This window comes from Leucopleurus acutus (genome assembly GCF_964270905.1).
Source record: "Leucopleurus acutus genome assembly, chromosome: 15".
Taxonomy (NCBI): Eukaryota; Metazoa; Chordata; class Mammalia; order Artiodactyla; family Delphinidae; genus Leucopleurus; species Leucopleurus acutus.
In genome coordinates, this window is record NC_139157.1 from 5277543 (window position 1) to 5296308 (window position 18766).

The 18766-nt window shown below is 36.0% G+C and overlaps 1 protein-coding gene across 7 annotated transcripts in view; it reads right to left on the reverse strand.

The window, feature by feature from the left end:
* Positions 1 to 18766, reverse strand: part of QKI (QKI, KH domain containing RNA binding) — a 144218-nt gene that overhangs the window by 41003 nt on the left and 84449 nt on the right. For all 7 annotated transcript variants that reach the window (XR_014326783.1, XM_082855511.1, XM_082855508.1 and 4 more), the window contains exon 4: positions 199 to 342. Coding sequence is in view for 6 of the 7 variants with exons in the window: in XM_082855511.1 (XP_082711637.1) it covers positions 199 to 342 (144 nt within the window). In the remaining variant the exon portion in view is untranslated. The remainder of the gene's footprint in view (positions 1 to 198; positions 343 to 18766) is intronic.

Consider the following 18766-nt stretch of genomic DNA (forward strand, 5'->3'; position numbering starts at 1 on the left):
ACCTACATTCCTACCCTATAATAGAGTGATGCAAAGGTAATAATACTTTTGAAAAAACAGGCCACTAATTGAGTTTGCTCCCCTCACAAGATTCCCTTCACAAAAAATAAACAGGGAACAGATTTTCCCATTTAAGGACTGGAGCAATGTCTGTTTGTCTATTATTCTATAGTAAATGATTTGGAAATTATTACTTACTGCAGGTACCAGTAATTTCTTCACCTCCTCAACGGCTCTCTTCAGTTTGATCTCTGCTCTGTTTTGAGCATCTTCCACAGTGATCAGTACATGTAAATCTTCATTGAGATGCTCCCAATTAGGCTTGCCTCGATTTTGCTCCTCCTAAAAAATTTACAAAGCATACTATTACAAATTTTTCTTTTCAAAGAGAGAGCACATCTTTCATGATAATAACCTGTTGCAATTATTAAGCTATGCTCGCATTGTTTTGCTATGACATTATAAACCTTTTAAATTCTTCTCTTGGCAAAAAGCCTGAGTGTGAGACTACTGGGTATTGATAGCTAATTCAACAAATATTTGTTGAGCACCTACTATGTACCAAAAGCATGGAGCCAGATACTAAGAGTATAAGAGTGAACAAGGCAATCACAACCCCTGCAGTGCTCTTATGTACCAAGAAACTTATGTATAGTGTCATCCTCAGGTTATCATGAAAAGCGTGTTATCATTCCTATATTTTACTTATGAGTAAATACAAGGTCATCGAGGCTAATTTAAGCAAGTCACCTGTCAAGGTCAACTGACGAACACCTTGCCAATTCAGGAACTGAACCAATATTTTCATTCTAAAATTCACCAATTTTTCCATATCGTTACAACTACTTTTTTTTTTTTTTTTTTTTTTTTTTTTTTTTTTTTTGGTACGCGGGGCTCTCACTGCTGTGGCCTCTCCCTTTGCAGAGCACAGGCTTTGGACGCACAGGCTCAGCGGCCATGGCTCACGGGCCCAGCCGCTCCGCGGCATGTGGGATCTTCCTGGACCGGGGCACGAACCCGTGTCCCCTGCATTGGCAGGCAGACTCTCAACCACTGCGCCACCTGGGAAGCCCGTTACAACTACTTTTAATAACACTGGCTGAACTCAAGATTAGGAAAAGTATTTTGCCAACAGACACTACTGTATAAGACAGATGCCATTTGTTTTAAGCATTTCAAGTAGTAATCATAGAACCATTTCATTGTAAAAATAATCACAACAAGGAATAAATGCGAGAATAGTCTTAACTGTATTTCTAACAGACCTTACTTTGAAAACAGTGAACTGTACAGTTACTCTTTAACCATACCATCTTAAATACTAGTTTTAGTAGAGAACATCTACGTTTCATTTCCTTGGTATCTTCAACTGACTTAGTGAGCCCCAGGCTGAAAACACTGCCAAGCTATAGGGAGGTTTAGAAGTAGAGTTGGCCATACTTCCCTTTCACCTAAGATATAATAACTTCAGAACCATTTCTTGCTTTAAGCTTTAGAGATAATATACAAATATATTTATAAATATTTCACAAATATGAATTCTTTAAAAATTAAAAACAATATAAATTTATAAATAAATATAAGAATAGTATAAATAAATGCATATGGTTCAGTGCCAGGTACCATACATAAACAATACCTGTTGTTGAACTTTCATCTTTAAAGATTACTATTTACTGAACGGTGAGATTCCAATCAAAGAAAATAAAACTGGTATAAAAAAACAGCTTTCTACTACAACTCATATATTTGCAGATGCCATACTAGGAAAAAATCTATGGAACTCAGCCAATAGGGATAGAAATAAGTTCTTAAAGTATACGCTTCTGCCTCTATTTTCTGTTAATATCATTAGTATGAAAATGCACCCAAATGTTGTGAGGGGAAACGAGAAACAAAACAAAGCACACCAACCTATGGTAGGCCATCTATGTGTTCCCAAGGAGTAAACTCAGAGATACCACAGTATGCTCACAGGGGTACCACGGGGGTACTTGAAATTTCAAGGGAAACAGCAATAGTTGATGTCTGTCAGATACCATGCAAACTTCTAGCTCAAAATACTGGACTTTATCAATATTAGATCACGCTATATTCCTTGTGATGATGTCTTATCTTTGTGATGCTAGGTTTTCAGTGGTTGCTGTAATAAAAAGCCAAGTCCATGCAAAACTCAATGTGGAACAGGAAAACAGGGTGGTAGTGTCCAATCTGATTCCCAGGTTTGAGAATGTAAACAGTGCCCAAGGGAAAACAAATCCCATTAATAAATAATGTGGCTATTTATAAATAAAATAAATTTTTTCAGTTTAAGTTGTTTTGATAAACTAAGTTGTTTGGAAGTAACTATTTAATAATAAGAAGAAAAACTACGAAGTATTTCTTTTCACCTAGGGGACACCATGAAAAACTGACAGACCTGAGGAGTCAATGAGTCAAGAAACTGGGAACGTCAGTCAGGGTTATCTGTGTGCCAAATATAAAATGTGTAGATGTACCTCTACTGTGGCAATAAAAACCAATTTTAAAATCCAGAGTTTAATTTTTATGTTGAAAACTGTTGACGATATTTTCTCACTAAAATTTGTATTTTATCAATTTTTTATAGATAAATTTTATAAAGTTCCTTGTGTGTGTGCGCGTGTGTGTATGTTTATATTTTAATGAACCTATAAGTGTCTCTACATCTGTACAAATAAGGGACGTCTGCTTCAGGCCAAGATAAAGTAACACGAACAAGACTCTCTTGCCTGAAACAATCAAAAAAAATAAACCAGGCAAAACAAAAGAAACATCAGTCCTCAAGTCTCTGGACCTCAGGCAATAGGACAGTGAGGCTGAGAGATGGGAAATCAATGAAGTAAGACCCATTACTGTCCCAGCTCCCTGGCCTGGGAATCTCTAGGCTGCAGCCATGGGAACAGTGCCAGGCTGCCTCTCTGAGTTGAGACGACTAAGCTTAGCGTCTTGGGAGACCAAAGCAGCTAGAGCTCACCAAAAAGAATACTGGAAAGAGCTGCACAGAAAGAGAACTCTGGAGATCTGCACAAAGTTGACTCAAGTATTCAACTGAACACTGATCAGCGCCTATGTGGGAAGAAATACCAGAGGCCAGAGAAACAACTAGCCAAAGGATTCAAGGTAAAAGTGCCAGGTTCTCACACAGAGCCAGACGGGAAAGACTTCATGATATACAGACACTGGGTAAAGTGCACAGAGGTCTTGCCTCAGTAGTGGAAAATAATTAGTCAGTAGTCCGAACACTGTTCCAAATACTGCCTAAATAAATCTTAAAAGCAAGATCTAAAAGGATCAAACTGTTTCCAATTTAACTGTGTCCCAGAACAAAGCCCAAGAATAACTACAGGAATATGTCCCCCCAACAAGGTAAAATTCACACTATCTGGCATCTAATCAGAAATTAACAGGCAGGGACTTCCCTGGCGGTCCAGTGGTTAAGACTTTGCCTTCCAATGCCCAGGGTGCAGGTTCAATCCCTGGTTGGGTAGCTAAGATCCCACATGCCTAGGGGCCAAAATACCAAAACATAAAACAGAAGCAATATTGTATCAAATTCAGTAAGACTTTAAAAATGGTCCTCATCAAAAAAAAAAAAAAAAATTAAAAAAAAATTAACAGGCAAAGGAGGAGAAAAATGAAACACATATAAGAAAAATCAATCAATCGAAATCAACCTAAAACTGACACAGATGTTATAATTAGTAGACAAAGACACTAAAAAGCATGTGTTTGTGGTATTATTAATGCATACAGATACTAATACAAGGACAACTGAGGAACACTTATAATCCAAAATATTTTAGAAAGGCCTAAGAATGAAAATTAAAATCTTAAGTGACTTGCCACAGAAATTTTTATACATGGGGAAGACAAAAGTCAGAGGATTTAAAAAGGAACGGATATTATTTGCATGACAGGAACAAAGAATAAAGCTGCAGTATAATTTGAATTGTGCTTTATCGGAGGAATAAATTTTTGAGTTGTACAACACCTTAGTAAATGATACTCTTAATAAATTCATCAACTTAGGTGCCTGTTAAAAATACAAAAATAGAAGAAAATTATACCTACCCTAATGTTTGCTTCAAAACAAACAGTTTTGCTTATGGTTTCGAAAACACTTATAGACAAAAAAGGTGAAACTAATGTAGTATCTAATAGTATCTAGTATCTAGTATCACTAATATCTAATGTAGTATCTAGTATAGATACTACTAATGTAGTATCTAGTATAACTAATAATGTATCTAATGTAATTTTCACTCCTTCCTAAAATTCTTCTAAAACACTGTACAGTTTAAAATGCACAAAATCATAAGGAAGAAGAAAATGGGAAAGGAAACAATTTGGAAACTAGAAAGCAGATGGCTAAGTAGGCAGGGACTTAGCTAACCCAGGCAAGAAGAAACCAACTTATACTTAGAGCCTCCATAAAGGCTTAGGAAATTGGCAGCAGTAAAAGTCAGGGGGTGAGGGTGGGGCTAAGACTGGAAAACTGAAGGAACAGCTGAATCTCCGCATCCCCTATCCTTAAACTAAAGCTGGCTATCTAGCTCTCCCTAATTTCTAGCAAAAGGCTAGAAATGTATTCCTAAAGAGTTCCACTTTCTAGAACTGGGTTTTGATGGGCAGCTGACAGGATCATTTACACAGTGAAGGCTGAGGTATCCAGTCTTTTCTCCCACTCCACACCCAGAATGAGGACAGCCAGCCCACACACTGGGGGCAAGAAACTGGAAGACCTTTCTCTGGAAAGTCCGGCCAACCCAACAACAGGAAACCACCTGAAGAAAACAATCACTGGGCAGTGAGAAGAAAAACTCAAAAAGACTCAGAGAGTTAAGAGAAGATACTGCATCCCTGAAACAAGTAAAAAATGCTATGAAAAGAATTCAAAACATAAAAAGGAACTCTTGAAACTTAAATATGATAGTAAAAATAAAAAACGTTGATAGAGGGGTTTGAAGATAAAAACTGAATTCTCCCTCCACGTAGCAGCAAAGACAGAGATGGAAAACAGGGAGAAAGAGTATAAAAATTGAAGAACTAGTCCAAGAGGTCCAAAAACTGAATTACTGATGTCTCACCAAGAAAAAGGAAGCAGATAGGAGAAAAATCATCAACGTATCACATACTTTTAAAACAAAACTGAATGATAAGAGCTTCCAAATGGAAAGGGCCCCACGAGTTCTCACACAATGAAAGAGTGAGATGAAAACTAAAAGTTAACTAGTAGCAAGGTAAGCACAAAATGCAGCAATAGAGAATAAATACCTAAAGAATCTCTTCAAGAGTAAGAAGTGACTGTGGGTGGTGCTGGCTGTTAGCAGAGGATGCTTTCTACATCAGGCTCTACAGAATTACATATTTTTAATCTATGAGCATATTAAACTTCATTTTAAAAAAGGTTTTAAGATCATTCCACTCAGAAGCCACTTTTATACAACTGTGGACCATTCTAACTCAGGAAGAGTTAATGCCTTTAACAGTGAGTTTGAGCCTAGTAATTATTCACTACAAACATAAGTTCTCCCTGTATTTTCTTTCTGTTTCTTAAACAGATAATAAAGGCAACCTGGAATTGGCAAACACTACAGAAGTCAATAAAACATATCCATAAAGGTTCTCTTTCAGCTATAAACAAACAAGAGATAGAGTAAGATTATAGGGTGTCTACTTCTATATCCCAGAATACCTGCAGTAAGAATCTACTCCCCAAATTTCTCACTTCAATAAATAATTTGGGACAAAGAAAAGGATGAAATGAAGCAGAGAGGACTGACGGCAAAATGGAGATATACCAAATATGGTCTATCTCCTAGAAACTGTGGTTGAGGCATTAATTTATTTTTACTGTCATATTTCAAATAGTGTTTCAGGAATAAACAGCTGAGAAACTGATGTGGAAAAAACAGCTCATTACAAATTATTTTAATTTCTGTTTTACAGTCACCAAAAGCATTTTATATAATGTGCCACCAAATCTTCAGCAATAAATAATAATACGGGTTTTTTTGTATCCACTTATTCGCAAATTTACATTTCCAGCACAGTCCTTATTTCTAGACCTCCAAATTCAACTGCCAACTTGACATGTGTGTGTCACTGTCTCCAAAGCACTCTCAACTCACCATGTTCAGCTCATTACCTCCCTTCTGCAAACTAGTCCCCAATTATGTCTCAGCTATTATTGACCCTGAATGAGTTTTCTGAGTCAGTGTGAAGTTTTAATACTTGAGGACAAAGACCAATTGGTTTTGAAGAAAGTCTGAAATGCAGTTATCAGCTTTCTTTTGCCTTGACAGAGAGGCTGCTGTACATTCACCCATTCATTTCAATCCATACTAACTTCAGGTGCCATTTCTCGCTTACATTCACTCCACGCTGTCAATAAATTGGCCTATTCACAAACATGGATCCTGATACCCACAACTTCATGCAATTTATCAGTTACGTCCAGAATGCTTTCTTTAATATTTACTTTTATTTATCCTTTGCTCTAAGTGTGTCATACTATAACTGATAGCTATCTGTGCATTGTCTTTAGCTATCAGATTTACTGAATTGAACGACTGTGCTTTTATTATTGGGGAGCATCACTGAAATCAAACACCAAACTGTTTCCCCACAGTGCTCTCCTGTATTCATTATTACTGTGTCTGCCTATATAAGCCTCCAGTCTCCCTTGATCATTTATCCTTGTTTCTGGGCCTGCTTCTTTTTGACCTCCTATTTAAGTTGCCAGTTACATTTGAAAATCCTTACCCCTTATCTTTTATTCTTGTTCTCTTACTTCTCTTCTAGTCAACTCACTCAGACTCTCTAGCATAATGCTCATGAGCGCTGATTTTCATATCCCACAAGACAGTGCTGTTCCTTTATTCTATCAGCTCAATATTACCTTGTTTCAATATATCAGAAGAACGGAGTAAATAAGGGTCAGTCTTTTTAAAACTGCAAGACTAAAGTTGTATCTTAATATAACAAATGATATAATATAGCAAAATGATAGCAAAGACAAGTTATTCATAAATAATTCCTGTGTTTAAAAAAAGTTCAAAGCTCAAAACTGATGACCTTGGTGTTTTTTTTATTGAAAGGAGTCTGAAATGACAAGACAGCATTCAAGGAAATGGAATGTATCTTTATTTATATAATAAGTTAAAGTTTAGTAGCATATATAACAGCTCTATAATACCATTCATAACTGATTATGAAACAGATAGACACATTTACCAATAATACTTTATTATGGTCTATATTCTTGGCAAATGTACTATAGAGAAATAAATGTCAAGTAGCTCTTAGTCTCTCACGTGATGATAAAGAAATTCAGAAATGAAAATGATGCTGATACTACCCAAGCTTTCATTAAACACTTACTGTTTGTTGAGTACCACACTAAGCAATATAAACACATCACCTCACTCAGTCATCCTAACAGCCATAAGACTGAGGTCCTATAATTCTCACTAACATGTTAATGAGGAGGTTAAGGCCCATAAGGTTTGCCTAAGTCATACAGACAGGAAGTGTTCTATCAGAACATTAGAGCCTGCAACTCTCAACAACCAATTCCTAAAACATGACATCACCTACATGAGAGCCCTAAAATTAAGTAAATTGCCTTAAAATAGCATAATAAATTAGTGAAAGGGCCAGAAACAGAACACTGAAGTCTTGACTCTCTAGAAGTTTTTCTACTTCACCATTTTACCTTTAAACATTTTTTTATGTGGAATTTTAAGCACATCTTGTTCTCATAGAATTTTAGAGCTGGTAGGGAATTTGGATGCAGATAAAGAAACAGATTAATTATCTGGTAAATTTATTTAGTGTTTTTTTCCCCCTAATTCCACGTCATGTTCTCTTTCTCTGTCAATGAATTCCTGATAAAGTCACATGAAGAACAGTATCAACAACTGGCAGAGAAGTACCTGGTAAAACAGATATCTCACACCTACAAATACACTTTTTACCCTAAATGAGAGAAATGCCTATCAAATGTCAATGACACAAAAATGATAAACCTGTGGCCACTTAATACACAATTCCTCCACTCACTAAAATTTTCAATAGGGGAAAACGAAAATCTTGTCTTAATACACAATACATACATCCATTTCAGGGGACTTCGCTGGTGGCACAGTGGTTAAGAATCAGCCTGCCAGTGCAGGGGACACAGGTTCGAGCCTTGGTCTGGGAAGATCCCACATGTCGCGGAGCAACTAAGCTCGTGCACCACAACTACTGAAGCCCACGTGCCTAGAGCCCGTGCTCTGCAATGAGAAGCCACCGCAATGAGAAGCCCGTGCACAGCAACGAAGAGTAGCCCCTGCTCGCCGCAACTAGAGAAAGCCCGCGTGCAGCAACGAAAACCCAATGCAGCCAAAAAAATAATAATAATAAACCTTAAAAAAAAAATCCATTTCATTTGCTGTACACAGCGATATACAAATATTAAGTAAAAAAAATTCTCAAAATTTGAGAAACTACCTTTGTTTTTGATTAAAACCAAAACAACAACAAAAACCTCGAGTCACTGACCTCTGAAATTTAAAATTATGCTCTCATTACAATATCTGTTTGAACAACAAAGTAATTATAACATGAAGCATCAGAGCACACTGATTGCCCCAACCCCTGCTGACAGACTCTTTTAATTATACATTTGTAGTCAGGCAAATGAGCACAAGACTTCTTCCCCTACTGTGCTCTTAATGTGAAAGTTCAAAATCCAAAACCACCTAGAAAGGAATTCTAAAGTGTTACATATTTAAGCAAACCAAGGTTCCAATAACACACTTATGAATATATACATCTTAAGCCAAGTGATAAAGCCTAACATATAACTATCCCCAGTTGTACATACAATCTTAAATTAGTTTAAGAAACGTACATTGAGGAACATTTCTTAAAAGAGATTATACATAATTAAATTGCTCACTGACTCTAGTTATAAAGTTGACTTCAAAAAAAATTTCAACTTGAACTTGAGTCCGTCAACCATCATGTTTTCCGAGCAAGTTATTTTCTAATAATATATAAAAATTAGAACACTTTTACATTCAGTTTGTGGAAATCATCATCTAGGAATGTCTTTATAGGCAGCAAGCATTCAACAAATGCTTATTAGCACAATGAAATATTTGCTAAATTCAAAGAACTTTTAAAGTTTTATGTCAAATATTTTCCAAGTTAATAACAAAAGGACTATTCTCAATATTCTTCCCTCATAAGAAACACCTAACTCCTACAAATATTGAAAAACTGTCACGTTAAGTCCTCATTCCAATTTTCATATATTAATTCCACTAATTTAATTGTAATTACTGTATTTTGAAACTCAACTTATGTATCACAAGTTATGGCCAAACTATGGCCAAATAATACTGGTCTGTCCCAATCATGACCAAAATTAGTAAACTTTCACTAGAGCAGAGCCACTTACAGTACCCATGACCATTTGGGAAGCTAAATATGATCTTAATAATGCCATAGTTAAGGCTGAAAAGACTGAACTAAATATATGCAAACAGTTTCCCATAAAAGGACAAAAATGATCAAGTGATTTCTAATTGCATTTCCCAGCAAGTTCAAATACCAATGGCTGCCTAACGCTTAAAAAGAAAAAGAGTGAACACTCTGTGACATAAATCACAGCAAGATCCTTTCTGACCCACCTCCTAGAGAAATGGAAATAAAAACAAAAATAAACAAATGGGACCTAATGAAACTTCAAAGCTTTTGCACAGCAAAGGAAACCATAAACAAGACCAAAAGACAACCCTCAGAATGGGAGAAAATATTTGCAAATGAAGCAACTGACAAAGGATTAATCTCCAAAATTTACAAGCAGCTCATGCAGCTCAATAACAAAAAAACAAACAACCCAATCCAAAAATGGGCAGAAGACCTGAATAGACATTTCTCCAAAGAAGATATACAGACTGCCAACAAACACATGAAAGAATGCTCAACATCATTAATCATTAGAGAAATGCAAATCAAAACTACAATGAGATATCATCTCACACCAGTCAGAATGGCCATCATCAAAAAATCTAGAAACAGTAAATGCTGGAGAGGGTGTGGAGAAAAGGGAACACTCTTGCACTGCTGGTGGGAATGTGAATTGGTTCAGCCACTATGGAGAACAGTATGGAGGTTCCTTAAAAAACTACAAATAGAACTACCATATGACCCAGCAATCCCACTACTGGGCATATACCCTGAGAAAACCAAAATTCAAAAAGAGTCATGTACCAAAATGTTCATTGCAGCTCTATTTACAATAGCCCAGAGATGGAAACAACCTAAGTGCCCATCATCGGATGAATGGATAAAGAAGATGTGGCACATATATACAATGGAATATTATTCAGCCATAAGAAGAGATGAAATTGAGCTATTTGTAATGAGGTGGATAGACCTAGAGTCTGTCATACAGAGTGAAGTCAGTCAGAAAGAGAAAGACAAATACCGTATGCTAACACATATATATGGAATTTAAGAAAAAAAATGTCATGAAGAACCTAGGGGTAAGACAGGAATAAAGACACAGACCTACTGGAGAACGGACTTGAGGATATGGGGAGGGGGAAGGGTGAGCTGTGACAGGGCGAGAGAGAGTCATGGACATATATACACTAACAAACGTAAGGTAGATAGCTAGTGGGAAGCAGCCGCATGGCACAGGGATATCGGCTCGGTGCTTTGTGACCGCCTGGAGGGGTGGGATAGGGAGGGTGGGAGGGAGGGAGATGCAAGAGGGAAGAGATATGGGAACATATGTATATGTACAACTGATTCACTTTGTTATAAAGCAGAAACTAACACACCATTGTAAAGCAATTATACCCCAATAAAGATGTGAAAAAAAAAAAAAAAGAAAAAGAGCGAGAGTAAGAAGAACTGGCATGAAATCCTCTGGCAACTCTGGGCTGCGTTTCTGTCGCTAACAATCACTCATATAAAAGCAGTTACTGTCCATGGAAGCATGAAATGCTTCCACATATAGCATTAATAGAATCATTTCACTATTCATATGTGAAACCTTGTACTGGATCTTATTCATTCCCCCATCTAGCAGACATAAAAATTATTAAAGGCATAGAAAAACAACCATTTGTTTTAAAATGTGATGTTTTAAAGTATTAAATTGAAACATTTACTTGTTGACAGCACACTTAGGAAAGAAGATTAAAAATAAAAAGGACTACCATTTCTACTTGTGCCCGTTTTCTTTCCCAAGTCATCAAAAATCCAATTTCAGAAATCACCTCAATGAAAATTTCTCCAGGTTCTCTCAGACAGGATGTTTCCTAGATTCCCATTCTATCATTTGTTCTTTTGACTTAAGTCTTATGTACATTACTATCTAAAAAGCTCCAAGAAGTCTGGAATCACTCACCTCCCCTCTCTTTGCACTGACCACAATAAGTTCCCCATAACTATTCAATATTTACTAGATAGAGTACAGCATGGGATACAAAAATGAAGCCACAGCTAATATTATTATTAACAAAAAAGAACATATATAGGGCTTTGTACTCAGCATTTTATATCCATAAAGTTAATCCTTTTTAAACCTTAGAGGTAGATATTATTATAATACCTATTTCTCATTCAAAAATGACAAACTAATGGGCAGAAACCTGACTTACTCAATGTCACTCAGCTATACTGACTTCAGATTATACACTTCTGCCTTAAAGACTTTACAACTAACAGTATGTTAAGAAGACAAGAAAGGTTAAATATTTAAAAAACAAAAAACCCAAAAAGATTACAATTATTTCACTCAAAACCGTAACAAGAAACAAGACGAACATTTTGACAAATCTACCTACAGGGTAACTTGCTGCCTCGAGCAAAAATCATCACCAGGTCTAGGCATGGTAACTTTAAGGAGACAGTAAGTGAATGGCAGCGCGTAGTTCACTGTCACAAACTTTCTCCTGAGGGAATTTATTCAGAAAGTAAAATCTATAGATATCCAAAACAAAACAATTATTTGTTTTAGAATACCTTTTTTGAAAAATCTATTTTCTTATCTATTTATTTTTGGCTGTGTTGGGTCTTCGTTGCTGCACACGGGCTTTCTCTAGTTGCGTTAAGTGGGGGCTGCTCTTGGTTCCAATGCGCAGGCTTCTCATTACGGTGGCTTCTCTTGTTGCAAAGCACAGGCTCTAGGTGCACGGGCTTCAGTAGTTGTGGCTCGCGGGCTCTAGAGCGCAGGCTCAGTAGTTGTGGCTCGCGGGATCTAGAGCGCAGGCTCAGTAGCTGTGGCGCACAGGCTTAGTTGCTCCGCGGCATGTGGGATCTTCCCGGACCAGGGCTCAAACCTGTGTCCCTTGCATTGGCAGGCGGATTCTTAACAACTGCGCCACCCGGGAAGCCCTAGAATACCATTTTTAAATATGATTTTTAACATCCATTTGATGATAGTCTAAGGAATTTATGATATTACACTTACTAGCCACTTACTAGCTGTTTAATCTCAGGCAAAGTATCTGAACCTTGGTCTCCTCATCTGTAAAACAGAAGTTCTAAATGTGTTATGTTTGTATAGCACACAGAAGAGTAGCTACCATCTCAAAATTGATGTCAGCATGGTTTGAACAGGCTTCTATTTAAAATCAAAGAGTAATAGAAGATTACAGGAAATGACATAAGTAGGAATATGGGAAAAGGAAGACTGAACAATAGCAAATAAAATAACATGACTAGAAGTTGTAATTTAGAAAAAAATTGGAAAAGTACTTTGGGGATAAAGAGTACTAGCCTAAGAAATCTATTTTTTAAATTAACTTAGTCAATAAAAATATATTAAACATATTAAAACAAAATTATTTCAAAATATAATTTTTAGGATACAGAAGCTTAATAAAGATCCACCTGTAATCTCTGAGGTTTCAGACTGAAGAACTCAGCTGATCAAAGCACTGGACTGCCTTCTATATAGGGTTTGGAATTGAAACAACATGTAAAGAAGGATGACCACAGCTTCCCAGAAAGAGGAATAAGCCATGATTATTCCACGAGCTCTACAGAAAACAGACTAAGGGTAGTAAAAAGAATTTATAAAAATTTAATGAAATTGAAAAGTTCAAATACTTCTTCCATAATATTTTCCCAAGTCACCCCCTCTATGAGAATTCATCTCTCCCCCACTTTGCTTCCTTCCATAGAATTTTATGGCTTTATAATATACTTAATACTATAATATAGTCTTCTGCATCCGATATAGAATAATAAGCCTCAAGACAGCAAGACAGTTCTTTTTCTTTTCTGAATTACTCACAATGCATTTAAAAGTGCCTAAGTAAGAGTTTGGTACCTAACCAGTAGCTTAATATCCTTCTGTTCTTCCACCCTACACAGATCCGGACTTGCACTTCTTTTATGATATTTTTATCAGTTTCTTTCAAATATTTATCTGTGTATTTGTCTTATTTTATATGTATATATTCTATAAACTAAATGCTGTGTCATATACAAACATACTATTAGTTTCTCAACATATATGCATGCTACCATAATAAACACAGTACAAAGTCATTTAAAATGCATTATTAAATTCATAGTAGGCTTTTTATTTTTAATAAAGTTATTTGTTTTTGGCTGTGTTGGGTCTCCATCGCTGTGCGCAGGCTTTCTCTAGTTGCAGCGAGTGGGGGCTACTCTTCGTTGCAGTGTGCGTGCTTCTCACTGCAGTGGCTTCTCCTGTTGCAGAGCACAGGCTCCAGTATTTGTGACACTCGAGCTCAGTAGTTGTGGCTCATGGGCTTAGTTGCTCCGGTGGGATCTTCCCGGACCAGCGCTCGAACCCATGTCCCCTGCACTGGCAGGCGGATTCTTAACCACTGCGCTAGCAGGGAAGTCCCCACAGTAGGCTTTTTTAACATCATTATGCATTTTCTTTACTCAACACATGGTAAACTACTGTCCTTATATGTTAGAAACCATTTCCCTAACTTATCTGGCAAAATGTTTTGTATATAGTAAGCACCACAGAAATATCTGGAATTAAATATTCCCTACCCCCCAAAAGTGAACAAGGTACATAATATAGTGAGGAAAGAACACAAACTTGAATGCCAGCCTTATTTCAGTACCATATTTCAGTTATCTCAGTAATAACCTTGACTAACTCATTCATATATTGATTTTTTCAATAAATATTTATCAACTTTTTCTACTATACAGAAGATACTTTCCTAGTGAACAAGGTTTATGACAGGTAACGGACAAACATGAAAGCTCTTGAAGAGCTTAGAGACTAGGAAGGAAGACAAACATAAAATAAGTAATAACAGAGTAACTACTTACACTTGAGATGAGTGACAGACATCAAAGTTCACTGTGCTATAAAACAGCATACTAAGCCTGACTGATGATATCTCATGAAATTCCATTTCCTCATTTGTAAAGGTTACAGGGTTGCAAGGATTAAATGAATGAAAGGGTGTTTAAGACAGTGACTAGCTCACAGTACCTAATACTTCTGCTGTGTAAGCTGTGTAACTCCTACTACCCCTACTCCTTTTCTAAGTCTTCTTAAAAGATGGCTTTCCAGCTAACAGGGATTTCCCTTAAATCCACTGCGGGACTTCCTTCCTGATATTATGTTAACATAAATAACCATCAGGAAAGTCACAGTGCCTCAAATACAGAGCCTCAAAATTAAAGCCACAGTAAAAAACAGAAAAAATTATCATAATAAGATAAAATAAATTAGGAATTAATCAACAATTCCTCTAGATTAAAAAATACAGGTACCCACCCCCAAATACCTGGAATGTCATAATTCTTTTCTTGGTAGTGACCATCAACCTTGAGAAGTTTTAGAATTAAGATTAGAATGATAAAGGTAAATAAAACCCATGGTTAACAGTCTTTGTGTGTTTATCTAAAATATCTGTAACATTTAAAATTATCTGGCATATTTAAGTATCTTAAGTTTATCCTATTTCAACTAAAATAGATGTAGATGGGAACCCACCACACACCCCAGAAATTATAGGAGGGATGTGTCGGAAACATCCACATTTTAAAAAGCTCTACAAAGAGTTCTAATACACCGCCAGATAGTAGTAGGTATAATTACTGTGAATAGCATACCTCTACACTTCTTGGATAGCAATTTGGATGATACAATGTCTGACGGTGAGCAAAAATTCAATTCTGAATTATCCAAATGGTTAATGTATTATGAGCAAAGTTCTTTCTTCTCCTAATATTCCGAAGTGTTAATACATATTTCACATATCCATACTTCTCAGTGGATAAAAAGCAAAGATAACTTTACTTAACTGGAAGAACTAGGTGAATCCAGGGTTTCATGTTTTTCCTATATCATACTGCCTATCATCCAAAACCTATAAAAATCCAAAACTTTTCTTCTTTTATTAAAATTTGGCTACCAAGATATAAGAAATGATATCTTTCTTATAACCCTTCAGTATAATTCTATTAGCAAGACATAAGCATAAAAGTCATATGGTTAATTAATGCAGAACAGTATGTTATGTAATGCAATTTTCCTTTTAAAGATACCAAATACTTTCACTTCCTGTGGGTACTTCTGAAATATAACCAATCCAGAGTAAGACTCTGACATGTCAAAGATGTTAATAAATTGAAAACATCAAGATTACTCTTCAATGATGTTGTTAGCATGACTTGAATGGGTTTCAACAGAGTCTGAATACAAGCAAGTATGAACACAACTAAGAGTACCATTTCAAACACTTGCATCTAATAGCTGGTAGTCAAGCTAAAAGAGGGTAGCTTTTAGAATTGTCTCTTACCTTTTTCCCCCACTCTACAGGGATTTTAATAGGCAAAAATAACTAAATGAATGCTTTCCTTCACGAATTACAGTTATGCATCCAACATTTATAATTTCCCTAAACCCTGTTTTTAAAAAAATCCTGAACTTTTGCCAACTAAAACCTGGCCTGTTACACTTAAGACTTTTTATTGTTACAAACTGTCACTTTTTATATATTTTATACATTATCCAATGTTATAACAGTTAATGCTCAAGTTAAAGGTTAACGATTTTATTGCTATTTTTACAATTTGAGCTAATTACCTGAAAATTCAACTATATCAGCCAAGAAAGGAATAATCCCTCAGCAGAATAAAAAATAAAACTTCAGATGTTTTATTTTCTTATTAGAAGTCATTTCAAGCATGCTCAAGTTTTGTTCTCTTTATTAGAAATCATTTCAAGCATGCTCAAGTTTCAGAGATATGGAACTAAAGTGAAATTCTTAAATTCCTCTCCTTGTTATCAACTGACATCCATATAAGTGTATAATCAGAAACTATTTGCTTCAAAGTCTTAATAACAGCTTAAAAATGCTCCAGTGGAATAAAAGCAAAAATAAACAAATGGGACCTAACCAAACCTATAAGCTTTTGCTCCGCAAAGGAAACCATAAACAAAATGAAAAGATAACCTACGGAATGGGAGAAAATATTTGCAAATGATGCAACCAAAAAGAGCTTAATTTCCAAAATATACAGACAGCTCATATAGCTCAAAATCAGAAAAACCGAACAACCCAATCAAAAGATGGGCAGAAGATCAAAACAGACATTTCTCCAAAAAAGACATCCAGATGGCCAACAGGCACATGAAAAGACGCTCAACATTACTAATTATTAGAGAAACGCAAATCAAAAACCACAAGGAGGTATCACCTCACACCGGTCAGAATGGCCATTATCAAAAAGAATACGTATAATAAATACTAGAGAGGGTGTGGAGAAAAGGGAACCCTCCTATACTGCTAGTGGGAATGTAAATTGGAGCAGCCACTATGGATGACAGTATGGAGGTTCCTTAAAAACTAAAAATAGAGTTACTATCAATATTTATCAAGCAACCCCACTCCTGGGCATATATCTGGAAAAGATGAAAACTCTAATTTGAAAAGATACATGCACCCCAATGTTCACAGAAGCACTATTTACAATACCCAAGACGTGGAAGCAACCTAAGTGTCCATCGACAGATGAATGGATAAAGATGATGTGGGACACACACACACAATGGAATATTACTCAGCCATAAAAAAGAATGATACATTGCCATTTGAAGCAACATGGATGGACGTAGAGATTATCATACTAAATGAAGTAAGTCGGAGAAAGATAAATATAGTATGATATCACTTGTGAAATCTAAAAAAAGATACAAACGAACTTACTTACAAAACAGAAACAGACTCACAGACATAGAAAACAAACTTATGGTTACCAAAGGGGAAAGGGGTGGGGGAGGGACAAACAGATACACGTTACTGTATATAAAATAAACAACAAGGACTGACTGTATAGCACAGAGAACTATATTCAATATCTTGTAATAACCTATAATGGAAAAGAATGTGAAAAAGAATAATTATAACTGAGCACTTTGCTGTACACCTGAAACTAACACAACATTGTAAATCAACTATACTTCAATTAAAAAGAATATATATGTGTGTGTGTGTGTGTTTCATCAGTGACCAAGCAAATATTTTTCAGTGACCAAGGAAGAATACATTACTTGTCCACTAGTGATTAAAGACAGTAAGATGTGCTTGCACAGGACACCCAAGTCCACTCTCTTTCAGAATATCCTTGGCTCCAGTTCCTCTTAATTAAGGAACAGATGTAACAAATGTTATTCACCATCTAAGTGAAATATGAATGCAGTGGAAAACACTTGCTCAGGTCTAAGACAAACTTTGTAACAACCATATGAATCACTGTAAAGCTTATGAATTAAGCTTACCATTAACAATTACTATGCTTAAGTTCGAGAACAAAGTTCAACTTAAATAATGCTAATAGTAATCATTACAACCAGAGAAAACATGTTTTTGAAAATGACCACAGAAGTAAGTAAAAGACCCAAAACTGAACACAAATCTGACTCTTTCTCTCATGTCCCCTCTCCACTGTGCCATACTGGAAGCATCATCACTGAACCCATTCTCTTCTTAGGTCCACATGAAATGTGACATTATCTCCAAGGCCCCCTTTTTGTCAAGCTGTCTCAAGAGCTCTTTCATCTGAACTTCTCTAGCAGTCCTCTAGCTGTCCTAGTCATCTGATTCTTATTACTGACACATTTTGATAAGGCAACTCCATATCTCTATGTATCTCATCTTTTTATTTCTACTATGGGTGAGGATTCTACTTAGGATTAGGATTCCTGCCTGACACGTCTTAAGAATATTCTTCACATTCAAATGTTTAGTTACTGAAATAAAAATTAATCTGGTGGGAAATGGGACAGAAAATATGAAGTTCAGTAAACGCCAACTCTATATAACAATGCTAGTTCAGCTAAGTTTATCTACAGAGCAGAACACGTACCAATAGATCTTCACACTGAACAGACAATCCGATGACTACTTTCATGCTACTCTAAAAATAAATACTAAATAAATAAATAAATTTACACAGCCATTAAAAATGCAAGCCTCTGTAAACACCTATTGTATTTTGGAGAGCTGGAAATGGCTGAATTGTTGTGGCCTCCCCAGGCTTACCTCGTTGGGTCTTCTTGCCAAAGTACAAAACTAACATTCTATGAAGACAAAATGATTTACAAATCGATTTAACTCGATTTTCCTTGAAAAACAGAGTGTTTTCTCCTAATTGTTCCATGTTACAAGAACAACTGATTTTATTTTCAGCAGATAACAGAAACTACTACACAACAAATGGAACCCTA